This window comes from Cotesia glomerata, linkage group LG1 (genome assembly GCF_020080835.1).
Source record: "Cotesia glomerata isolate CgM1 linkage group LG1, MPM_Cglom_v2.3, whole genome shotgun sequence".
Lineage (NCBI taxonomy): Eukaryota > Metazoa > Arthropoda > Insecta > Hymenoptera > Braconidae > Cotesia > Cotesia glomerata.
The window spans coordinates 26,706,666-26,734,564 of NC_058158.1; the positions used below are offsets into that span (position 1 = coordinate 26,706,666).

Here is a 27,899-nt window from a genome sequence, read left to right on the forward strand (position 1 = left end):
AGCACGCTGACCACTCGGTCGCTGAGGCCAACAATTTTTTATTCACTTAAAGTATTGTATTCCAAAGAATCACCTGACTACCAAACGAATAAAAAGCTCTTTTTATTTCTTTGATGCAATAAATGTGGATTTTACGTAAATCAGCATTCACTCTACTCAAAAGGTTGTAATGACGCAATAAATTTATTTAAAAGAAAAATAGTTTTGAATTTTTCGCTAAAAAGTTGTAAATTTTCAGGAATCCAAAAAGTTACTGTTTTCAATTCGATTTTTAAAAATCGAGTTTTCTTTAAGAAAGTACGAGCAGGGTACTAAATTGGAAATAGGTACCAAGTATCGCGTGGTAAAGGGGGAAAAACAGGAACAGAAGAATTTTTCGAAAGATATACATTTAACATTTAATTGGTTAGTGGCTAGATGTATTTTTATTTTGAATATAATTTTTAATTGATTCAATCAAGTATGATTTTTTTAGAATAAAATCATCATTAATGTATTTACTTTCACCTTAAAGTTTTTTTTTAATATCCGTCGGCGGTTTCTGGACAAAAAATATAATAACGTGTTAATAATTTTTCGAAGGTACTCTATAAGAGCGATGTTAAAAATGTCCACTTTAATTTAATTTATGAAAGTGGATATATTTAATATAATGAATTATTAATTATTTAATTAAACAGTTGGATCACTTTTACTCGAGTTTCCAAAATTTATTAGTTTGTATTTGAACTGCATATAAAAAATAATTAAGCCTACACAGGCAATAAAGCCTATCTTCAAAATAAAACTGACTTGGAAAGAATTAAATCAATGAAAAATCATTCACTTTATATTTAATTAACGTTAACGCCATGAATTTTTTTCAAGAATAATAGCCGTTTAGTAGTAAATAAGTTATTTACGATAATACTTATATTTTTCATTCCCCTTAGTTTAATACAAAGAGTATTCTATTTGAAATTTACTCGACAAGTAGATCAAAGAAGTTCAAGAATAGCATTAAATATTCACTCGATCACCTTATAAAATGCAAAGTCGCGTTAAAATAAAAGTATTACGATGAAAAAAAAATTAACTAATTGTCCTTTGAAGTAACTTGCTCATCCCTACATATTTTCTCGTTACAACAACTTTCTTGCTTTTTTTCAACCCCTTTATCTTCGTTTATCCTTTTATTTTTTCATCCTTCTTCCGACAAACCGAGTGAAGTCTTTATGTCCGAGTTAACTAAGCGTCGCTAAGCGTCAGTGACCGAGTCGGCTCAATTTAGCGTTAGAGCGTGAGTTAACGTACAACGATTTGAGTGGTTTGCAAGCATTTACCTCTATACTCATACTCCTGACAGTCTATCCAGGCATATAAAGTGAGATTGCGGCTCAATGATTATGTATCGAGCCAATCGGCTGTAATCTTAGCGCCATGCTTGTGTTGAAAAAAATACTAAGCGAAAAAAAAATATTAAACGCGCGCGCGAAAGAAACTCAAGAACGCTATTATATACTATGAGTAGAAGCGTTAAACTTTTTTACCGCGCAACGAAGCATACCACGCTTGATGGCGACCGAACCGTGTTAAGGGCGCAAAAAAACTTTGGTAAAAATTTATTTAAATGCAGTTTAAATATAACGTAAGCAATAAAAAATTGATACGCAATTTGAACAATTCAATAATTTTGTCACGGTATTAATAATAAATTAATTTAATTATATATTTGGGTCATTCTCAGTTAAGACGTCCACGGTGAAAAATCATCTTTTTTAAAAAAATTTTTTTAAAAAAATGTAATTATCTCTTAAGGAAGTCCTTTCGCTCCAGTTAAGTCAAAACAACTGCAGTAGTCAATATACGATAAATTAAAATAAAAAACCTATAAAAATTCCTAAAATTAAAAAATAAATAGTATATGAGGCATTGATCGTTGAAATTTTGAAAATAAAAAAAAAAAAAAATAGTTAAATACAAAAATTAATTTGACTCTTTCAAATCAGCTGCTACTAACCTGTCCGTGATTTGGCAACGCTGTACTTCGGTTGTTTACATTTTCATTTACACAATATAACCTTAACCACGTTTAAGTTTTTGCAGTCAGTGTAAATAAATAAATTAGTTTGAATTTATTGAATGGTCTGAAGCTTGCGCGCTACGCAACGTTGCCAAATGTTTTGACTTCATTTTAATGTAGGTTGCTTGAGAATTTTTTGTAATTTTATAATTTTAATTTCTCCATATATTCCACGACAACCTATATATTTTATTGTAAAAAATGAAACCTGAATATTTCAAAAACCTTATTTTGAGTTTTTTTTTATCCCATCTAATCGGTAGTTAATACCATAATTCAAGAAAGTTGTTAAGGTCTGCCTTTCTCGTAAGACTCGGAAAAAATACTAACATTTTCAAAAATTTTCACGGTAAAGACTAAATTAAACTTTACTAGTAGATGAATAAAGACTTTAACTATTAGATAAAAATTAATTTTATGCGTAATCTAATATTTTTTATTTAACATTGATGGCGAAAGGACCTCCTTAAAGCTCGTGCTCATGTAAGTGGTCACTCAAATTCATTTCTTAATTTTATTTAATTTAGTCACAATTTTATCTCAAAGTCCGAAAACATCTCTCCCCTGGCTTGTCCCCGGGCTGATTCTGTTTATATATTAGTAATTTAAAGTGCTTAGAAATCAAATAGATTATTTAAATTATATATTTCAACAAAATAAATTAAATAAATTCTCGTAATCAAGCGACTAAAATTACATAATATTTTTTTGAAGTAAAACTTCTTTAGGCACGACTAGGGAGTAACTCAGATTTTTTTTCTGATGGAAGTAACGCTTACTATAGTTTGTGTAGTTTTCGCTATTCAAAAATAATAATTTGGATTGGTCGTAAGTAAATGTTATATACTCTACGCATCTTGACTTATACGCCAGCTAGTAGCAAATATTATAATCAATTAGGATTATTTATTACCAATATTTTAAAACGGATCAATTGTGAATAGCAAAGTGAATAAAAAATTCAACAGTTTTAAAAAAATTATTTTAAATTGCTAAGTTTTTTGAAAATCTCAATAAGTATACTTGTTTATTTATTACTTTTGTAATAAATAAATTATTAATAAATTTTCTGACGATTGCGACATTCTATAAAATTCAATTTGGAAAATCCAAAAGTTCACGACTCATAATGCTCATTTAATTATAAAATATTAAGGAAGTACGAGCACCAAGGCAACTTTTGATAAAAGGCTTGATTTTTTTTTTAATATGAAGTTTAAATATGTCTAAACAAATTCCGAAAATTTGAAGGAGATTGCCCGATCATTTAAATAAATAATTAACTTTAAAGTTGAGCAATTTAACATTGGTCTTATGGGGTAACCCCCAAACATTGATACATTTCTGTATTTTTCTCGTAAAACTGTCGGTGAATATTTTTAAAAAACTTATGAATGAAAGTAAATATATTAGTGATAAATTTAATTTTAAAAAATGTACATTTGCCCGACTAATTAAAGTGTATTAATTAAAAGAAAAATAAATGCCGCCATTAGCCAATGTTAAATGTATATCTATATATTGAGAAAAATCATATTGTTACTGCTCTTCCGTTACCGCGGTAGAGTCGATACCTATCCCCACCCTGCCTAGCGCTCGTACTTCCTTAAAAAAAAAAAAAAAACCTAAGTCGTTCAAAATTAGTTGCCGAAAAAACAGCTGTATTAGGAAGGTAATGCACAGGCGCCCCTGGTGGAATAAATGTACATAATTTGTATAGATATATCACCATCAATGTAAATTTTACATGGATATATATATATATATATACTAGCTGTTACCCGCCCGCTCCGCTGGGCGTTTATAGAATTGTATTTGTACATTTAAACTTGAAATTTAATTGGAGTATTGTATTGACTTACAGAGATTCCAAATTTCATCGAATTGGCATTTACCTTTTATCCATGTGATCATTCGAGCTAATATTTATTGTAACTTTCAATGTGCAATTAATATAAAATTCCCGTGGCTTTCTTCAAAAAATGAATAATAATTGACACGAAGAAAAAAATTTGAAATGAGCATTGAAAGTTTCAGTTAAAGTTATTGTAGGTCTCATTAGTGAAGTTGAAATCTGTCTAGCTCAAAGTGCAGCGAATTTTGCTGTTCATTAAAATTTCCTCCGTAAAAAGAACAATTCATCGGTTAGTGATCAGTAAAAATAAATGTATGTTAATCTTTTAGTCCGTTGACTGAATAGCTACATGGAAAGTAAAATTTTGGAAACGTTAAAATGACTTTTTAGCCGCTGCCAAAGAGACGATTGTTGTAAGAAAATATAATTATTAAGAAAGAAAAATATTTAAATCGGTTGACCTTGGAGGCCATCCCTGTGATTTCCTATTTTTCTTGAGATTCTATCAAATTTTATATCTGTAGGAACAATCTGAATTTTTTGACAATCATCACTCCCGTACTCCTATGTAGGGGAGGAATTTTGTAAGATCCTATTCGAGATGATTTCTACATTATAAACAAATGGTTCCAACAAAAGTTCGAGGCCATAGAAACTATTGTTTGAAAATAAGAGATTTTAATTGTTAACGCGCCCGCAATCGCTTATGGGGTTAGAATTCGAGAAAATCCATTCTTAGCTGAACTTGACATCATACACGAAGATTCCTACCAAATTTGGAGTCTGTGGAAGTTATTATTTGTAAATTAAAATTTTAGATTTTAAAACCCAACCCCGCAATCCCTATCAGGAGTAGAATTTATTAAAATCCATTTTGAGATGATCTCTTCATAAGAAATAAAAGATTCTTACCAAATTTATATTTTTTAGAAGTTATATTTTGGAAATTAAGAGTTCTTATTGTCAACACTCACTCCCGTGATCCTCATTGGAGGTGATTCGTTGTAAAATCCGCTCTTAGATCAATTCTATATCACATATAGAAGACTCCTACTCAATTTGGAGCATGTAGGAGCTATATTTTGAAAATTAAAATTTTTTTTTGTTAATACCCACTCCCTCAATCCATATTTAGAGTAAGTTGTCACAAAACCCACTCTTAGATCATTTCTACCACACATATAGCAGATTCTTACCAAATTTGGAACCTATAAGAGCTATAGCTCGGAAATTAAAAATTTTCATTGTTAACACCCACCCCCGCAGTTCATATTTGGATTAGGTTGTCATTAAATCCGCTCTTAGATCATTTCTACCTCATATGTAGCAGATTCTTACCAAATTTGAAGTTTATGGAAACTATAGCTTGGAAATTAAAAATTTTAATTGTTAACACCCACCCTCGCAATTCCCTGTCGGGTGAGCTATCGTAAAATTCGTTCATAAATGATTTATACATCACTTACAGAAAATTCCTACCAAATATGGAGTCTGTAAGAGCTACAGTTTGAAACTTAAAATTTTTCATTGTTAACACTCACCCCCGCAATCCCCTGCGAGGTGAAATATCGTAAAATTCATTCATATACTATTTCTACATCTCTGACAGAAAATTCCTACCAAATTTGGAGTCGATAGGAGCTATATTTTAAAACTGGAAATTTTTCATTGTTAACGCCCCCGCAAACCCCTTTAGGGGAAGAATTTCTTAAAAACCGTTCTTAGCTGACCTCTACATGGCAAAAGTAATATTCCTACCAAATTTCAAGTTTCTAGGTCTGATGGTTCCCGAGATATCGTGATGGGTGACTATATAGATAGGAATCTCATAATAATATAGATTAGGACTCCTATTTCATAACCACCACTGGGTTGACCGACATCATATATGTCCTATCATTCGCAGAATAACGTGTTCTGACTGTATACCAATTTTTATTAAGATTGGTCAAGCCGTTCTTGAGTTATAAGAAGACATACAGACAGACAGACAGACAGACAGACAGACAAAAAAAAAAAAAAAAAGTCGGATGTGAATCAGCGCATCATAAAACGATTATTTATCACAAAATTAGATGAAAAAATTGAATGTACAGACAGAGTCAATAGATTTATATAGTAGTATAGATATATATATATATATATATATATATATATATATATATATATATATATATATATATATATATATATATATATATATATAGTCTTCTGGCTTTTTTATTTTGTTAATTGTACATGAATGACACTGAATTACTTAACCATTTGCATTCTAGTAAACTAAATCAATTTTTGAAAAGTGTCAAATTAATCTCCATTAAATTATCTTGACAATAGTATGCAAAATATCGGTGACCGTCTCTTTTTTCTCATGCAAAAATTTCTCGCGACAAAAATTGTCAGCAATAATTTCTTGTACAATATTTTTTCACTCAAAAACCATAATAAAAGGGCCATGTTAATGTTTTTGTTTTAGAAATAATTGTACTTAATTGTAAATAATTGTGAGAAATTTTTGCTGAGAAATTTTGGCGGGATTAATAAAGGCGGGAACCAAATATAATTAAATTATAATGTGATATTTATTATTCAAGTTAAAATTTAATCATTTCAGTGATATATGCCGTCAACGCCAAAAAAGTTTTACTTCAATCGCGCGTAAAGGTTACACGCACACACTTTTTTTTTCTTAAAAAAAATTACGTTTAAGTTTGTCCCCCACATTTTGCGTCTCGTCCCCTGGCATGTTTATTTTCCTGTAAAATCGGCATTTGTTTACCGACTCGCGGAAATTGAAGACCTTAAACGAACGTCGTTGAGTTTATACTTTGTAGTCAGGACCACTCGAACTAGGTGCGCAGTCATTTTGTTATTTATTTCATTACTTATACTCTGTGGATATAGTTGAGAACGAGTGAATGGAGTCTCTCCCCTGGATTAAGTATCTCCCTTGATTTCTTATAAAACAAGATAAAATTAATAAATTGACTGACCGCCTTGCAGACACGTTTAGAATGATTGTTTTGATCGAAACATTATGAAATTTAATTAAATTTTCAAATTTTTTGTCGTGCCGCGTTTTATCAATAAGCGACTTACGTCTTAACTGAGAATGACCCATTTAATTTCTATAGTTAATCGATATTTGTGCAAATATATGTAAAACAATCAACACGACAATTTTATGGTGCCGCGACTAGTCAACCGCGACAGTTCAACCGCGACATTTCAACAGACGACTTTTCAACCGAAGGACAATTCAACCGATGACAGTTTAACTGCGGTTTTCCTGATAGATTGATCACAAAATCCATGATAAAAGAGCCTAACACGGTAACAAGCTTCTGTGTTGGTCTAATGTCGAATAAACACACACAAAAACCATGTTAAAAGGGCGAAACACAATTACCCGCGTTTGTGTTGGTCTAATGTCGAATAAACACACACAAAAACCATGTTAAAAGGGCGCAACACGATTACCCGCGTTTGTAATGGCCTATTACTGAGTAAACACACACAAAAACCATCTTAAAAGGGCGCAACGCGATTACTCGCATTTGTGTTGGCCTAATGTCGAATAAACACACACAAAAAACCATGTTAAAAGGGCGCAACACGATTATCCGCGTTTGTAATGGTCTATTACTGAATAAACACACACAAAAACCATGTTAAAAGCGCGCAACATAGTTATCTGCATTTGTGTTGCTTTAATGTCGAATAAACACACACACAAAAACCATGATAAAAGGGCGCAACACGATTACCCGCGTTTATAATGGCCTATTACTGAGTAAACACACACAAAAACCATGTTAAAAGGGTGCAACACGATTACCCGCATTTGTGTTGGTCTAATGTCGAATAAACACACACAAAAACCATGATAACATTACTGTATATTCGTTATTTCGTTTTTCAATATATAAAAAATGGTCAGAAATGTAGTTTTGGTCGACTGCGTATTGGTCCCAAGACAACTCATCCCCAACAATTCCTCCCCGTGACAATTCATCCTCTGACAATCAATCCCCGACTACCTATCCCTAACAACAATGAATTTCTAATAATCAATGTCAATCTCGTTATAAAATCATAAACAAAGGACTATCATCAAACGAATATATTCTTATACTGTGTTGTGCCCTTTTATCATGATTTTTGGACGTTGTTATTCGATATGAGACCAACACAAACGCGGGTCATCGTGTTGCGCCCTTTGAACATGGTTTTTGTGTGTGCTTACTCGAAATTATACCAACACAAACGCAGGTAATCGTGTTGCGCCCTTTTAACATGGTTTTTGTGTGTGTTTATTCGAAATTAGACCAACCGGAGGCGGGTAATCGTGTTGTGCCCTTTTAACATGGTTTGAATGTGTGTATTTATTCGACATTAGACTAACACATAAGCTTATTACCGTGTTGTGCCTATTTATCATGATTTTTGTGTGTGGATATCCGACATTATTAAACTTAAAAAGATTGTTTATATGTTTAAAATTATTTAAAAATTTTCTAGAATATATAATGTGAACGGAAAACTGTTTGAAAACCAAATTTTCACAGGGATGAATTGTTCGGGATGAATTGTCTTGGGACGAATACGCGGCACACCGTAGTTTTTGTTGTATTTCAAGATATGTAATAATAATAATACTAATAATCACAATTATAAAGTTTTTTTTGCATTATTTCAAAAAAAAAAATGATTATTGTGCCCTTTTATCGTGGATTTTGTGATCAATCTATCAGGAAAACTGCAGTTAAACTGTCATCGGTTGAATTGTCTTACGGTTGAATTGTCCTTCGGTTGAAAAGTCGTCGGTTGAAATGTCGCGGTTGAACTGTCGCGGTTGAAAGGTCGCGGCACCATTAATACAATAAGCTCGGGATGGTGTCATCTCTTTTTATAATAAAATTATTTGACAATAACGAATACAAACTGCTGCTATGTAGAAACATTACATATAATCAAAAATATCATTCAGAATAAAAAATATTTCTCACGTGGCAATGACTTGACTTAGAAGAAAAAAAAAATTTATGGATATTTATGTATTTATATCGTATACGAATTACTTACATGGATCCTGTATTATCTATATAATACCCGTACTGAAAAAAAATATATGCCGCATATACGGGGGCAAAAAAAACGTATGTGGCGTATATATTTTATATGTGCGACGTATGTGTATTTTTGTCAGCATATATGCGCATATATATTTTTTCAGTGTGGGTATGACGGTAATTATATTGACACTTATGTATTATATTAATTTACTATCGATTTCGTCGCATCTGCAGTTAATTTTCCATAGTTATCTGGTTGAATTTCATGCTTTGCAAAAATAAGATTTAATTGCCATTCACATAAAATTAAAAATAGAGAGTGTGTACGGAGTACACATGTCAGAAGTAAAACTTCTTTGGCAAACTCAAATTAAAATTTATAAATCAATAGATAATAGATGTCAGAGACTAAAGAGGCGATAAAAAATCAAATATTTACGGTACATAAAGGATTTAGGCATAGTATTGAAAAGATTTAAATGAAAAAAAATTTTACCCAAATGATAAGTCACATATTCTTTTGATTTATTTCTTCGATATTAACAACATTATCTGATAATGATTGTAGTGATATGGTTGTCACTAAAGTCGCATGGTAACTTAAATATAAAACATAGGTTTTTTTTTCAACATTTTCCAAATATCGTATAAAAATAGCATTTATTGTGGTTCCAAATTTAGTTGTTGATAACTTGTTGGGATTATTATTTAATTGCAGATGAAATTTTTCATCTAAAAAGTTAATTAATGGTGTTGAATCTTCAAATGCAAAATCGTCAAATCTTTCAAATGCAATCTTTCAAATACAACGCATGCGCACACATCCTCAAGGGCGAATATAGCACAAAGAGGAGAAAATAACATTTCTATAATGTAAAAGTATAGTATACTTGTTATATCTTTATCTTTTTCTCTCGGACTACGTATATCTATACGTCTTTTATTCTGACGCTCATATTATTATCGTGACTCTCATATTATTATTATTGTGTCACGACCTTGAAATTTTACCCTCATATAATTTGACCCTATAATTTGATACCCTAAAAAAATTTGATATGAATACACTTATAAAAAATTTATTTAATTCAAGAAAAAAAAACCAAGTGAAATTTACTTAGAGCAAAAAAACTTCTTTGTTTAAGAACTCTTCGGCTTTATTTAAAGCAAAGAAATTTTCCATTATAGATAGATTTATTTATGCCAAGGCCAGCTGGCTAAAAAGCAAACATATTTCTTATAAATAAAAATAAATAAAAGTTTTAAAGTTAGTCATTAGTCGGAACTCCACAAAAAATGGGACATGATCCATCATTGGTTAAAATTAAGGGGCACACCTTGCGCGCTATCTAAGTTTCGATACCATTTTATACTATAATCTATACTAATAAATGAAGAGCCGGTTTTTTTGTCCGATTATACTGCGAAGACTACTGAACCGATCGGAATAATACTTTTACTATAAGATGCAGCGCGTTTCGGAGAAGGTTACCGACTCAGAAGATTCTGGGTTCGAATCCCAGTCCGAGCTATCTAATAATTTTTTTCTCGCATATTCTATAAACTCACATTAAGATGATCCTCTCCACAATCCTTTCTCAATCCTTTCCTACCAATTATCCTGTTACGTGAATGTGGAACGCTTCACGTAATTATTACCGTAACTCCTATTCTTTCCCGCTTCACAGCATTATTTATATTTGTAAAAATGCTTGCCGTAAGATGGACGGTGTGGCTTAATGTATATAGAATAAGCGAAAGGAAATTTAGTATATGATATGTTGGTGACTACTTATCCGGAATCTATATTTTTTTGACTTAGAAATAATGAATTTTTATTGTAACTAAATTTATTCTATTCGATTGGCATTTGTTTAAAATAAATTTTTTAATTATATTGGTTATGTTCATATACTAGACAGATTTCTTTACTTATGAGACTTGCAATTTCTTTAACTGAAACTTTCAATGCTCATTACAAATTTTTTTTTTCATATCCATTATTATTCATTTTTGTAAGAAAGACACGGGACAGCGGCATGATGGCCGAGTGGACTAAGTCATTATCCCGTTAGTTCGTTCGTGTATCATGTCGTGAGGCGAGGGTTCGAGCCCCGACGGTTGTTCGAATAGTTCCAACACCAACCGTCGGAGATCGCTCCGGTAGCCGACTGTACTGGCATGGGTTTTCTCTGTGGTTTCCCCATCGCCACTATTCCAACAACCGATAGAAAGGGGTGAGGAATAGGGTAAATACAGTACAGAGAGCACAAGTCGGTCCACAGCCGCATTGAGAATAGAGTTATGTGCGAAAATGATATGTTGATTATAAAAGCGGAGAACATGTTGATAATAAAAAGTGGAGAACATGTTGATTATAAAAAGAGTGGAGAATATGTTGATAATAAAAGAGTTGAAAGATTGTGTTGATAATATAGAGCGGAGCATATGTTGATAATAAAGAGTTGAAAAAAAAAGACTTTATGCGGAAAAGCTGAGACAATTAGCCTTGTAAAAACCAGAAAACGGTATACAAGTAAAACTCATAATAATAATAAGAAAGACACGGGAATGTTATAATGATTGCACATTGAAAGTTACAATGAATATTAGCTAGAATAATTACATGGAAAAAAGGCGCATGCAAATTCGATAGAATTGGAAATCTGTGCAAGTCAAAACAATACTCTAATTAAATTTCAAGTCTAGTTCTAAAAATGTAATTCTATAAAGCGCCCAGCGGAGCGGGCGAGTATAACAGCTAGTTTAGAATAAATAATCAAAGTATAAATTAGACTGCTTATACACAATCTTCTAAGAACCTTTGTTTAACAAATTTATCATGATATAAATTCAAATTTCAAATTTGTTATCTTTAACAAATACAGATATAGACATAAAATGTATTTATTTACGCGATTCAACTACTGAACCTGACTATTTTACTAAGTTAGATATCAAAGTTAAACAGGTAGTCAAACATCTTATTTTCAAAAATTCAAATCGACGGTTTAATTAGCAATTTGTCTAACTCCTTATTTTTTAGAGGGTGATTTTTTAGCATTTTGATGTAGCAATAATCCAATTATAAATTATTTGAATGATTTAAACCTAAATATTATATCTCTATTAGATAATAATGATATTAAATGATTTTTTAAAGTGATAATAAATTTTGAACTAATTGTTTTTTTCGTACAAATAGAAGATTCTCTAAAATGGAGTTAGACAATTTACTAATTAGAACGTCGAAATACTAGATACGTTTATTAAACCCTGAATAATTATTTTCTTAGTTCAAGATTTTTAACTTCCTGCTAAGAAAATCGAAGATTTTCGAAAAATTGGGAAGTTATTGTTTTCACCCCGTTTTGCAAAAATCGAGGTTTCAACAGATCTCGACGTTTTGAAGCCCTAAGAAGCTTTCCTGACTATTTTTACGATGATGTCCGTACGTCTGTGTGTGTGTGTGTGTGTGTGTGTGTGTGTGTGTGTGTGTGTGTGTGTGTGTGTAAACTTCTTATAACTTTTGAACGGCTTGACCGATTCGATCGCAGTTGGTGTCATTCGAAAGGTCTTCGCCAAACTTAGATTACCTGTAAGTTGGAACCGATTCGGACCAATAGATTTCGAGAAATTGCAAAAAAAGTGGAAAAAAAAGTTGTTTTTTTTTTTCATCTTTTTTAAATATCTCCGAATTGGCTGGACCGATCGACCTCAAAACCTAATCAGCTCTTAACCTTGAAAACCTGCATCGATCGCCACAAAAAGCGTCAGAATCAGTTGTTGCGTTCGTGAGATATCGTTGTCGAAAAAAATCGAAAAAAGTGTTTTTCTGTAATAACTCCGAAATTTTTCATCAGATCAATTTTTTTGTTCCGACTGATTAATAGAGCTCAACTCATCGATCGCCGCCAACCGCGTGAAAATCGGTTGATTCATTCAAAAGTTATAGAAGTTTGAAAATTAAAAAAATCATGTTTCATCGAACTTTGATGAGATTTTTGAGCTTGAAGAGCTCAAAATAACACATAAACTGTATTTTTGAGCTCGAAGAGCTCAAAAACGTCATAAATGCAATTTTAAGTGCCTAGGTATGAAATTAGCGGGAAGTTGCAGGGATGGCCTTCAGGGTCAACCGTTTTCCTAATTTTTTTTTCGTGAATCAAGTGAATTTTTATATCTGTGTAAAGATCGGTTTTCTGTCAATAGAAAAAAAAATTTACTTGAATCAAGTAAATAATTTTGAAAAACTTCATTTTCTTGATTTAAGTAGAAAAATCTTAAACTAAGAAATTTTTATTGGCTTAAGTAAATTTTACTGGATTTAAGAATTTTCCGACTTCAAAACAATGAAACTCTTAAAAATTATTATCGTGGTTCAAGAATTGTTCTCTTGATTCAGGTTAATTTTTTTTCTCAGTGTAATACATTAAAAAGTTACGTATGCTCGAAAGTTAGGAAAAAGAAGTATATTTAATGAAATTATTGTTTTTAATTATAAAATTTTTCAATAGCATAATATATTCTTTTTGTTTAATAAATTTATATGAAGCTTTGGATATTACCCTCATTCGACTTGTGTATGTAATAATTAGACATATCAAACTTTAGTAAATTTAGTTTACAGTACTATTAAATTTTGTATTCATGTCGCTTAATTCTTTTTACGATATGGTATGTTTTATGAAATGGTATAAATCGAGGTTGAGTTTTGAATCATCAAGAGAACAGACATCTTTACAAGAATTTTATAAATTCCATTCCATAGACGAATGACTACGAGCTTTTAGAAAACAGTGTTTTCATTCCTTGAAAATAAAAGAGATCTCATGAGATTTTTGTCCTTTTTCTAGCCATTCTCTTACTATTTTAACAATGCTTCTCGTGGGTCTATCTATCTCAACTCGTCTTCCGAGAGACTTTATCTGTAAATCGAACATTACGCCCTTCCATGCAGCGCAATGAATTTTTTTTTCATTCCGTCCTTTAAATTCTACCCTCGCTCAACTTTTCCAATACTCACATTTTTTTTTTAAGTACTGTTAGCTGATCTTTTAATTGATTGAGTTATTACTGTAGTTTTGTTTTCGAAAAAAAGTAAACTCTATTTTTTTATAGTTTTCTTTCTTTTTAATACCAACTATAAAATTTGAGTTTTGAGCTATGACTGGCGAGTGTAAAGTATGCCTTTTTAACGAACAATGATTAAGGTAAAAATAAATAACAAATTTTTTTCATAAAAAATTCTTGTCTATTTGGTTCTCATATGAGAACAAAAATATTTCAATTTAATTTATTCGTAAAGAAGAAAAAAATTTTTTTTCTCCATATGATTGCTGTATAAAAGTTTGCAGTGTAAGTTTTAATTCGATTCTAAGCTTTATAATTATGCCAAACTTTACATTTCCTTAAAATCTTTCCTTAAAATCCTGAACTGACATTTATGAAATTTTAATTCGCACTAGTGTGTTCACAGCGCGCTAGAAATACCGGTATATTCGATTTATCTAGGGAGATATGTATTGTGCTATATAAGTGAAATATCATCATATTTTTATTAGTTGAATAAACAAATTTATTCATCGTAAAAAATATTAAATTGTTTTTATTGTTCATAAAACTATAAATAAATCATATCGTGTGATATAAGTAATATATTTATAAGATATATCTCACACAACAATAAACTGCAACCATTAAACTCTAACGTCATTCACAAATATTTAAAACCATGCAATAAATATACATTTTTCTTATCTTTATTCGAATACCCTATTGATGAAGCCAATAAATATTTTTTTTAAATTTATCGACCCTACATACCTTGTTAATTTAACACTTTGAAAATTTTGATAGAATTATAATAATATACCTTCATAAAATATATAAATAAATCAAGAAGTACTTTCAACTTACTCATGACAACAATTTATTCAACACATGAATGTTTAAAATTTTTGATTTTCCAAATGTTGATATTTTTTCGCTGTCCAAACTTTACTACACCAAACATAAAAATTGTCGGAAATGTTATAAAACTAAAAAAATAATAACTGAAATGAATAAAATAACTAACATTTTTTTTACCAATTCTAATTTTTTTATGAATGATAACCACTCGAACAAAAAAAAAATCTAGGACAAAACGAAATAGTGAGATCAATTCTTGTGGCTTTTAACTACCAAGCACAGTTTAGTGTTTGGTGATTTCATTTTTTTCGAACAAATCTGTCATCGTTTACTGTAGTTGTAATGGGAAAAAATAAAAAAACAATAAATAAATCATCAAAGAATAGTCTAAAAAAAATTGTTATAATTTTCGTGTTTTTCTGGTCTTCTCTTTCAAACCTCAAAAAATTTTTTTCTAATTGAAATTCAATTTCTGATGATTTTGAATCTCGTAAAAAAAAAAATTAGCGTACTGATAATCATAACAAACTTCTCATAACAAACAAAAAATATTAACACTCTCAATAAGTATATAATTATTTATTTATAAAAAAATTTTAATAAAACAAATAAAAGCTCTGAAAATATGAAATACATAGACGGTATAGTTAGTTATAGAAGTTCGCTCGGTTTAATAAATTACTAAAGAAATTATTAACGGTATTGATGAAAGGAGTTAGTGAGAGGTTAATAAATGAGTAAGAAATAAATTGCAAGAAAGGAGAAATAGTAACAAAGCTGACCTTATTGAGTAACATGTGCAGAAGAACGTGTTACTGAACATGTCTTCATGGCCGTAGGATACTTGCACACTCTACTTCCCAATCGCTTACACTCGTCGTTTCACATCCTCAAAGTGAAAGAGGATGTGCCTGCGTACGGCAAAGCCCTTACTTTATACAAAATTATCACAGATTGCCACTCAACCGAGCTAAAAAACTCTTTGAGATAAAAATATTTACCCTCTTTTTATTTAGCGGTAAAAGTAAAATTATACAATAATAACAATCATAAATAAATATTACCCTTTTTATTCTCTCTTTTATTTTTTTTAAATGAAAATAAATAGTTTTTTCGTGATGCTGTCTGACTGTTTGCTTAAATTGAATTAAAAAATACACAATTTCATTTTTTAGTTGTCAACAATAGAAGGATGATTTTTCTTTTATACCAACGCAACTTGGAACATTACAAATAATTAAGAACACTCTCAAATATTAAAAAGTTATTCCTATAAATTTGTGAAACAGAAATGTCTGTTTTTTCTGTCGAAGATACGATTTATTTTCTTTTTTTTACAAATCTGGATGGAAAATTGCATCATTGTATACTTGGATTATTGACATTAATTTATATTTTAATACTATGATCTTTTTTATTTCACACATCTTTGTGTCAAGATTCAAAACGTTTTTTTAAGTATTTCGTTTTTAATTTTTCATAAACTTTTTTAATCAAATTGAGTAGATACAATATATGTATTCAGACCACGATTTGCACATATATTTTTTTTGGATAATTAAAAGAATATTTTCAATTCAAATGAATGCCACTAATTTAATTGATATGTAATACGTTCAGGATTAAAAGTTATACACAACACGTAAAGTTTTGTCCTACAGGTGAAATGTTTGTTCATTGATTTAAACTCAAGTGACGCTAAGCACTCACAGATAGACTTTGACTAATACAAACATCGATTAATGACATGGTAATCTTCCTTTATTGGGCTGTATTAATGTGTTGCACTAAAAAAGTTAAGGTCAGAAAGTTACATACACGGAAAAAAAAAAAAAAAAAAATTGAATAAGAAATTATAATGGACACATCGTAATCCAGGACAAGACTTTCAATATCTTCACTTTCATAATTTTACATTTCAAAATTTACGATTTTACATCGTAAAAATGGGGATAAAAGTAGTCACTAAACAAAATTTTACAATGTAACAGCGTAAATTTTGAAATATAAAGTTATGAAAGTGAAGATATTAAAAGTCTCGTCTTGGATTACAATGTGACATTTGTAATTTTTCCTAGAATTTTTTTCCGTGTACAACAATTTCTTGTCGACGGAAAGATTTTTCTGGTAAGGTAAAAGCCCTAGTAGCTGCTCATGTACCAGTACACTGAGAAAAAAAAATACTTTTATTAAGAAAATTATCTTGATACAAGAATTTATTTTCTTGAAAATTTTCAAGAATATATATATTCTTAGCTCAAGAACTTATTAAATTGATTGAAATAATTTTGACTTAATTTAAATAAAGCTATTCTTTTGTTTATCTATTTTGTTTATCTACACTGTAAAAAAAACCGGAGTAAGTCCAAAGCAGTGTAGGTGTTAAAATTTGCGGTGTTAAATTCCAACACCGAAAGCGGTGTTAAAATAACACCGCTGCCGGTGTAAATTTTTTTTTTCCGGTGTTAAAGCGGTGTTAAAATATTTTTTGATGTTGAAGATATTTTACTCTGTGAATACTTTTATTCACTAAATTACTACTATTGGGCAGTATATTCATTAATTCATAAAACTATTAATTATTGAAATGGTAGGTGTAAAATTGTATAATTTTTAAACAAAGTCTGTATTACATAGGTAACAATTTAAATAACTACAAACCGAAATTAAAATTTGTTCTGGATGATACTCATAGACTTTTTATATTTTTTTATGTCATACATTTTTTTCTTAACTTTTATAGGCACAATTTTTTTTATTTCGGTAAAAATCATAAAAATTACACCGGCCCACAAAAAAAAAGTAGTCTGTACTTTTGACCGGACCTACCTATCTTTACGTATTTTGACGTGCTGAATCCGAATCTGAAGTCAGTTTTGCCCGCACACCCTTAAAATTATGAGTAAAATGCAAAAAACCCCAAAAAAAAGGCAAAAAATTGCGAAAAACTGCAGTCATCGTTCTCTTCATTCTACTTATACTTCATTTCTTATAGATTTTAAAATTTTGTAAATATTTCAATTCTAAGATCATATTTCATCCATTAAAATGCACCTGAGTCATTAACAATCGTGATTAATAGATTTTTTCTCATATTTAAAACTGCAATTTTCTCGATTTTTTATATTTTTTGAGATTTTTTTTTAATTTTAAAACGTCAATAGGACAAGAAAACTTCAGATTCAAATTCAGTGAAACAAAGTACATAAAAATCATACTCAATCTGAATCCAAAAAATTTTTTTCATCTCGATAATTTTGATTTTTCATGATTTCTTACCTTTTTTTCGGTTTTTTGCAATTTTTTCAAATTTTGACGGATCAAGGGGCTACTTAACGTTTAGATTTAGATTCAGTGAATTGACGTACATGAAAATCATACTTGATCTGGGTTCACAAAAATTTATTCATCGCCGTGACCGCAATTTTTTGCTTTTTTGGGGTTTTGTTTTGCATTTTACTCATAATTTTGAGGGTGTACGGGCAAAACTGACTTCAGATTCAAATTTAGCGCGTCAAAATACATAAAGATAGGTCTGGTTAAAAGTACAGACCACTTTTTTTTTGTGGGTCAGTATAATGAATACTACTTTAATATATTTTCTATTTATTTTTTTAATTTAAAAACTAAATTTTATTATGTTGTATAGAATTTATAATCTTGATATTTTAAATAGAATGGTTACTCCTCTTTACACTGGTATTACTCCGTTTTACACCGATTTAACACCGGTATTTTAACACCGGAAAAGTTACACCGGTGTTATTTTATTTTAACACCGCGCGGTGTTAAAATAAGTCCATTTTTAACACCGCTCTTTTTACAGTTTATTATTTAATAATATTTATATAAAAATATTTGGCCTGCAGTATTTTTTTTCGCTTGGGTCAGCTGATTTAAAGACGGTTTCTGAGTTGTAACTACTTTTCTGAGTTGAAAAAAATGTGATTGAGTCTTAAAAATCGACTTAATTAAAAATTTTGCAATTATACTGAAAAAATAGTTTTTTGAATTTCATTTTTAAGGTTTTTCATAATAGGTGTTGCCAGTTCATACACGTTTGACAGGCAGAGACTTAAGGTGTTTTCGGCAACGCCGCGGACAAAAAACTACTTACGACTCTGGTCAAGCGATGAGGAAAGCCCCGCGAATTTTTTTAAGAAATTTTTATTCAGTAATTTAACGTTTTCGATGTTTGAAAAAATTATTAATATATTCTAAAACGTTCAAGGAACTAAGTCAAATTTTTTTGAATAATTTTAAAATTTAAAAATTTTAAAATTTTAAAATAAATATTGAGGATGTAATAAAAAAAAATATAATTGAGCGCGGCGTCACGCTCATACGTTGACCAGTCTAGGGTTAAAATTCCAAATACATGCAACCACGTCTATTAGTCCAAGATCAATATTACAATAAAGTAAAAGACCCGATAAACTATTTACAAGATTATGAAACTTAGTTGTAAGAAGAGTTTTATCAGATTAACAAATTAACTATCAGCTGATCCATGTAAAAAACTAATAATTGACGTTAATAAGTTGATTCCTAATAATCAAATTAAATTTTAAACTTGTAATGGAGCTTATCCTGTTGCAGCTACAAAACTAGGCCTGTAGTAGCAACAGGCTTTTCCTGTTGCAGCTACAAAACTAGACCTGTAGCTGCTACAGGCCTAAGACCTAAGCTACAGTTTTTTTTTCCGTGTGTGAATATAGATATACAAATACATGGAGTGAGCATGTACTGGTACATGAGCAGCTACTGGGGCTCTTACCTTACTATCAATAATTTTTGGGTTTTCGTTTTTATGATTGATATGATAATTCTTACATTAATGTTGTCGTAAGACTTACCATCTAGACGGTTACATTTACCATCGAATATAGTTCAATCTATATCATTTAAATATTAAAAACCGTTAAACAAAATTTATAAATTTTGAACTCTTTCAACTACACGGAAAAAAGAAAACTCGAAAAATTAAAGTATAATATGTAAAATCGGTCCCGTCGTAATCAAAACTAGAAAATTACAGTTTGAAATAACATTTTTCTAAATTCAATTTTTTAATTTAATATTCAGAGCTTGCAATGTAAATATTACATTCTACAATGTAATTCTTACAAAATCTGTAATAATTACAATCTAAAACTGTAATTTTTCCAGTTTTCATCACGAAGCGCCACGTTGCATTATATACTGTAATTTTTCGAGTTTTCTTTTTTCTGTGTAAGAACTGAAAATTAAATTGTGAAACACCTTTTCACTTAAAGTAATTTATTCTTATTAGAAATTTTATGTATACAGATCACTAAATGAACACTACATTTTTAAAAAATAACAAAAAAATGTTCTTTTACCAGACATCTTTTTATTGAATTTTGCACATTCTATTTCTTGAACTATTTTAATATTTTTTTAGTTTCTATTTAATTTACTGATTCGTATATGTAAGATTTTTAATAAGCAAATTACTTCAAATGAAAATGAACTATATATTTCAAAGTTCAATGTAACCATCTGGATGGAAAACCATACCAACGAGTTAGTGAAAGAATTATGTTCACATAATAAATTGAAAAACCCTGAATAAAAAAAAGTATTGAGACAAAGAAAAAAGTATTGAAAAGTATTGGATTGACTAGAAAACCAATACTTTTCAATACTTTTTTCTTTGTCTCAATACTTTTTTTTTATCAGGGAAAAAAAAAATTTATTTCAAGCAAAAAGTCCATATTGTCATTTTTTTTTTTCGAAAATTACATTTCAAAACGAAAAAAATTATCCTTTTAACTTTAAAATTATAATAAGTAAATAAGAAGTTATGAATTTATTAAACTTGCTGTACCATTAACTTGTGATAATTTTCAAAAAATCATATCTCAAAAATTTCTAGAGATTAAGAACTAAAAATTTCCAGGTAATTATCTTTCGATATATCTAAAAATATATCAAAAATAATTTTCTAAATTCGGTAATTTGCTATGGAATGACCCATTTAAAAAGTTTCACTTTTATTACATTTTTCTGGATATAATTGGTTATTATTTACATTAAAATAGTTAAAACCCTTCATAGCCATATAAATCTAAAAATCCATTCTAATAATCATTTATTTAGGGTAAATTTCAAATTTCTTCTAATCTATTTTTTTAACATAATTAATATCTCTATAAAAAAAAATTAATTTCCCCGAAAAATTTTTTGTAAAAGTAACAATTAAGTACTGTAAACTGTAATATTTTTTAAGTAAAATGTTTTAAATATTTGAATTAGAGAATTTTGTACTCATTCTGTTGCTTGTTATACCATGCAACGTAAAAAGTATTTACAATTCAAAAACTAGCGCCTTACGACTCAATTATCACTAGAAGATTACCTTACCATCATAAATACATAAGCACTTAACGCCATCTACAGCTAACAACTCTGCACTAATAACTTAATTTCGTATTGAAACATGTCAGTTTTCTTGGTTGCCTACTTAACCTGCATTTTATCTGGAAGTGCTCTTCTTCCATATTTTTTGCCTTTTTATCCGAGATAGCCTTACGGTATGTCATTCTGGAATTTGTTCTTCTAATTATTTAATGTATAAATTTGAAAATTAGCAATATAAATCGTAAATAAAAGTAATTAATAATAAGTTAACATATAATTTGTGTATATTTAATATAATTCATACTCAAGTTTAATTAATAATACCCGATTCGATTGGATTTTAAAGTGATTTTTCATGTGGCGTGTTCAGTATTTGTTTTTGTTATAAATGTGCAATTAAAGTTTTATCACAAAATATTATCAAAATTTACTCCTCATAAGTCATAATATTATTAATTAAAAAATAATGCTGTGATTTTTCCGATTTTTAATTTTCAACTATATTTTTATATGTAACCTCAAAATTATTACATTTTACTTCATATGTAATCACATATATTTATATTTATAAATAGTATATAATTGCATCAAATGTATATTCTATTACTATACAATAGAATTAATTTTTTTTGTTTCATTGATTATAGCAATGGCAGACTCTGCAGTGACAAAACCCAAAGCCAAGGCTGCGCCTAAAGAAAAGAAACCGAAGGAGAAGCCTTCGGAGCCCATTCCGTTGAAGAAAAGGCCCTTTAAAAGGCACGGACGGCTTTACGCCAAAGCTATCTTTACTGGTTACAGACGGGGTCTCCGTAACCAACATGAACACACAGCTTTGTTGAAAGTTGAAGGAGCTAGAGTTAAAATTGACTCTGACTTCTACGTCGGCAAACGATGTGTTTTTGTTTACAAGGTATTTTTTTATTTGAAATCTAATTTTTGGTAGTTAATCAATTTAATTATTTGTTATTATTAATGAAAATATTTTAATACTTAGGCCAAGAACAAGACACCTGTTCCCGGTAAAACCACACGGAAAACTAAAGTCCGTGCTATCTGGGGCAAAGTAACTCGTCCTCATGGTACCAGTGGATCAGTACGTGCTAAGTTCAAGAGAAATTTACCAGCAACAGCCATGGGACGTCGTATCAGAATTGTAAGTCATTTTTTATATTTTTAAATCAATCTGTCGGTATTGAATTCTTAAAAGTATAATAAATAATTATACTGAAAAGGAAATTTTTTATCAGCTTTATATAATTTTGCAAAGTAATAATAGTACGTGCGAAACTGAAATTTATCGCTACAGTCGCTGTTCAAATGACATTTTGGATTCTATGAATCTTGAGATTTTTTTTCTTTCAATCATGTAATGTCACCAATCGTTAGTAATACTTAATTATTGTTTTTTTTTTCTTTCCAGATGTTGTACCCAAGCAGAGTGTGAAAATAATTTGTACGTTATAAATATTAACAATAAAATTCGATACTGATCTTAAATTCAAAGATTTTATTTTTTATTATGAACTTTTTCATTTAGTTACTTAAGCAATACTTGACACGATTTAATTGGAGTTAATTATTCAACAAATCATATTCAAGTACAACTGAATGCAATGGTCTTATAATAATCGAATTAGTAATATCAATTCGTTAATTCAAAAAATGCTAAAATTTTTATTAATATTTCAAGAGAACGAAATTGAAATGGTTTTATTTAGAAAGAAGACTTTGAGAAGAAAGGCTGAAATATATTTCCTTGAATTTTTTTCGTATGGAAAATTTGACATTTTACTCAGTAATTAATATATTATCCTTTTCATTATTGATATTAATTTTATAAAATAAGCTACGTTGAATTTGATAGCCGAGTGATATTAATTTTCAACAATAGTTAGCAATCAATTATATCTTCTGTCTATAACCGGGGAATCCTAGGTGAACAATGTATATTCCATTCTTAGAATTTCAATTAGTTATTCTACTCATAATAATCAATAGAAAACTAAAAAAAATATATAAGAAAGTTGATTAGCAAATAATTGTTAATAAACTAGAACGATCGGTAATCATTTCTCATTTTTGAAATCAATAATAAGCAATGTAAGGATTATGAATATTGTAAACAAACTTAATTAATTTAAAAATTATTATATAACTCACCGATCTACTGCTAAATCCATCATTTTCACGCCTTTTGTTTTTTTGAAAATTCGGAACACTAATTTGAATTTAAAAAAAAATTTTATACCATGGCATAGCTCTTCATGCTAAAATTCTGAACACTTTACTTTAATCACAAAAGTTAACTTCTTATATTAAAAGTTAACTTCTTATATTAAGAAAATAAAATAACATACGCACTTTCTTGATTCACTGTCAAACTTACATTGAATCACTTCTTTTTTTAAATAGTAATAATAACAATTAACATTAATAATAATTCTATTTTTAACTTAATATTACACTTTCATTCAAACATCATTAAATAGTCAAGACCTTTTTTTCCAATTTATAAACAGTCTAAGTTACCATTTATTAATTACTCAATTGTATTGATTTATAGAAAGTAAGGTATTAAGAAAAATTATTAAAATTAGTTGTTCACAGTTTGAATGAGAATTATTAAATTCTATCACTAAATACATTATTCAACAATTGAAATAATTTCTACGTAAAACATTGTTTTATCGATAATCTAAGTTTTGTAATTTTCAAAACTAAATTTTCGTTTTAATTAAAAAAAACAAAACAATTTCTTCGCGATATTCGAAAAAAATAAATTCGATTAGTCCAAAACGATAATGAAAATATCAATTTCATCGTTTTTTATTTCAAAGTTATTTTGTTCATAACGTGTCATTTATACAATAAAAAATGTAAAATATCTGACATGTTACGAACAAAAAATTCATCTTAAAATTTTTCAATAAAAGACACTATTCATACTTAAAAAAAGTCCCGACAAAGTCACGCATTAATATCAGGACGTCACATCCACGTGATACGAGCATGAGGATCTTTTGTTCACGCGGCAAAAATTTATCACGAATTTTTTAAATGTAAGTATAGAAGTTTCTTTTTCAATCATTCAGTGATTAAATTTTTAAAAGTTCATGTAGAAACGTACGTACATATCTTTTAATTTTTTTGTTACAATAACGTTTTTATTCTTATTTTTGAAAACTAACTATTTTTCAGACTCTTTTACTATTAGTATCATTCACTCAAATTAAGGAAGTCCTTTCGCTCCAGTTGAGTCATAACAACTGTAGTAGTAAATTTTCAATAAATTAAAATACAAAACCCATAAAAATTCCTAAAATTAAAAAATAAATAGTATATGAGGCATTAATCGTTGAAATTTTGAAAATTAAAAAAAAAAAATAGTTAAATACAAAAATTAATTTGACTGTTGCAAATCAGCTGTTAGTAACCTGTCCGTGATTTGGCAACGCTTTATTTCGGTTGTTTACATTTTTATTTGCACAATATAACCTTAATCGTGTTTAACTTTTTGCAGTCAGTGTAAATAAATAAATTAATTAAAAATGTTTAGTCACAAAACCATAACATTCTAATGTCTCATGGCAGGAATGCTAGTATTTTTTAATTATTGTTTTATTTTTCAATTATGAATTATGAAAATTTGTTAACGATAAATTAACTAATAAGTATGCATGAAAAACATAAGCGCGTTAAAGTTTAGTTTGAATTTATTGAATGGTCTGAAGCTCGCGCGCTACGCAACGTTGCCAAATCTTTTGACTCCATTTTATTGTAGGTAACTTGAGAATTTTTTGTGATTTTTAAATATTAATTTCTCAATAAATATCTCGGTAACTGATATATTTTATTGCAAAAAAAGAAACCTGAATATTTCGAAAATCTGATTTTTAGTTTTTTTTTACTTCATCTAATCCATGACTGATAGTATAATTCGAGAAATACTGCAAACGTCTGATTTTCTCGTAAGACTCTAAACAAATACTAACATTTAAAAATTTTATTTTTTCAAAAATTTGTCCGGTAAAGTATAATTTAAACCTCACTATAAGATAAATAAGGACCTTAACTATTAGAAAAAAATTAAATTTACTCATAATCTAATATTTTTTATTTTACATTGGCGGCAAAAGGACCTCCTTAAGCATCAAACGCTTATTTTTATCACAAAAAACAATAGTTCATAAATATTTGACACAATTGATCGCATCACCTCACAACACAAAACTTAATAACAAGTCACTTTTTTATTTTTAAATTTATCAAAAAACTAAACATTAAAGATATATGAATTGTCAAATTGTATTTGTTAGCAGAGCAAAGTTAGCATAACTAATAACATTTGTTAATCATTACTTCTACAAAATGAATAATTACAATAATAAATATTTGAACTTGATATTCGAGAACTTGACATGAGCGCCACCGAGAAACAAAATTAAAAGAATAAAATGAACATATTTTTGTTTAAATTATTGTAACCATAAGTTAAATTTTAAAACATAATACAAATGTATTATGTATTTGAGCGACAATAGTTAATAAATGATGCAAGATAATGATTAATGAAAAAAAAAAAAAATATTGATTAACTGTCATTATTAGAAAACGCCATTTTTGTAGATGAGTTCTCTCCCATCTGAAATAAGTGACTATACACAACACACATACATACATTTGGTTTTCTATGATCTACTTATAAACAAAATATCTGTCAGAACATGAAATGTGTTATTTGTTATCTTTCATTAATTATTTCTTATTAATAATCAAAATGTACATTTTTTATTGATATAACGACAAAATTTTATTATTTATTTATAATTTGTATCCAGTACACTCGTAATCATAATTATTTAAAAAAAATAACATGATGTTTTGTTGCTTAAAAAATTGTTTCAACGGCCTTGGGTTTACCGGAGTAAAAGCTCCACAGAAAGAGTTTAATCCTATAACATTGGATACATCACATATGGGTAAAAATTTATAGTATAAAATATAATACACATATTTTTAATAAAAATAATCTATAATACAATGTTTAATGATTACAGGTCATGAAGTTGTCGTTGTAATGAATGGTTTAAGAGTTTGTGGACAAGGATGCGCACTTACAAATGTTCCACTGGTACAAAGTAAAAGCTATTTTGAAGTTAAAATAAGGCAAGACGGTATGTGGGCTGTCGGTTTAGCAACAAGATCCACTAATTTAAATACAACTGTTGGTGGCAATGATGCTGACAGTTGGTCATTCAATTCTGATGGTTTTATTAGACATAATCAACAGGAGATTCATAAAATTACAAATCTTCCTCAAGAAGGCGATGTTATTGTAATTATAAATGAATTATTTTTTTTTTTTTGTAAATTTAATTACAAATTATAAACGTACCATCTAAGTACTTGCAATCAATAACCTTGAAGTCTTTAAACGTCGGGTATTTTAAGTTCTTAATTTTTTAAAAAATTGAGAATTAAAAATAAGAATCTTCTATAAAACAATTTGAATGAATATCTAACAATAAATGATTCGGGATGAATATTATTTTTTAGACGCTCTATATATTTTTAATCGTGATTATTGACTTGGTTAAATAAACCTGAAATTAAATGTCATAAATTACATTCATATATTTGGCATTGAATTATCCAAACTCGGATGTACATTTATTGATAATACTTATAATATTTTATAGTTAATTATATATTTAAAAATTTTACAGGGAGTGTCATTTGACCATATAGAACTTAATTTTTATATCAACGGAAAAAATATAAATGCACCAGTAATGGGAATTAAGAGTACAATATATCCTGCCCTATATGGTAATTATAACTTTAAATTTACATTTTAAAGATTATACTAATATAATAAACACTGCGTTAAAATTTCCATTTCATTAAATATACAAAAAGTAGCGATGAATTATTGATTTAAAACCTACGCTACTAGTTGGCAATTATTTTTATTTTTATACCTCTGAATCAATAGTAATTTAATACCCATCGAGCTGTGGGTTTGAAAAAGTTTTAAAAAAGTTTTTAATTGAATATTCGACCAACTGGTATATATAAATTTTTTTTTAATTAATTAATACTGAGATTTATTTTAAAAAAAATTGATTTTATCGTTACAGTCGATGATGGAGCTATTTTGGATTTAATTCTTCAAGATTTCGTTCATCCACCAGCACCTGGTTTCGAAAAAATCATGGTTGAACAGTCATTACTTTAATTTTTTTCAATTATAATTACTATTTATGTTTACAAATTACTTAATTACAAATAAAATTTATAGTTTAAAAAGTGAACTTCATTATATAAGAACCTGTGTATAAAAAAAAATAAAAAAATTAGTGATTTATTTATTTATTTAATTATAACAAAGATACATATAATAATGAGATAAATAAATACATTTTCATATATATTAACTGAAGAGTACTTTAATTGTAGCAATGATATCATTTCATTAGTTTCCTACATAAATGAAGTAACGATAAATTTGTCATTGTTTCATTTATATGTAAGTAATTCATAAGAAAAATTTTTTTATTTTAAGCTGTTATATATTAGAATGGACTTAATTGTATAAAAATACATT

General features: G+C 28.6%; 2 protein-coding genes across 3 annotated transcripts; both read left to right on the forward strand.

The window, feature by feature from the left end:
• The first annotated feature begins 19,467 nt into the window (after window positions 1-19,467).
• LOC123265599 (SPRY domain-containing protein 7) lies at window positions 19,468-27,659 on the forward strand. 2 transcript variants are annotated; one of them, XM_044729402.1, is made up of 6 exons: window positions 19,468-19,480; window positions 25,703-25,709; window positions 26,143-26,271; window positions 26,350-26,627; window positions 27,019-27,121; window positions 27,433-27,659. In XM_044729402.1, exons 3-6 carry the CDS (start codon window positions 26,166-26,168, stop codon window positions 27,528-27,530), a joined length of 585 nt encoding a protein of 194 aa, XP_044585337.1. In that variant the 5' UTR covers window positions 19,468-19,480; window positions 25,703-25,709; window positions 26,143-26,165; the 3' UTR covers window positions 27,531-27,659. The 2 variants fall into 2 exon arrangements, with proteins under 2 accessions (XP_044585337.1, XP_044585332.1); XM_044729397.1 differs by lacking the exons at window positions 19,468-19,480; window positions 25,703-25,709 and having other exon boundaries at window positions 25,845-26,271.
• On the forward strand, window positions 21,362-22,789 carry LOC123265617 (60S ribosomal protein L35a). Its single transcript, XM_044729414.1, has 4 exons — window positions 21,362-21,462; window positions 21,937-22,202; window positions 22,287-22,445; window positions 22,713-22,789. The coding sequence occupies exons 2-4, from the start codon at window positions 21,939-21,941 to the stop codon at window positions 22,734-22,736; spliced, it is 447 nt and encodes a 148-aa protein (XP_044585349.1). The 5' UTR covers window positions 21,362-21,462; window positions 21,937-21,938; the 3' UTR covers window positions 22,737-22,789.
• Window positions 27,660-27,899: the final 240 nt, after the last annotated feature.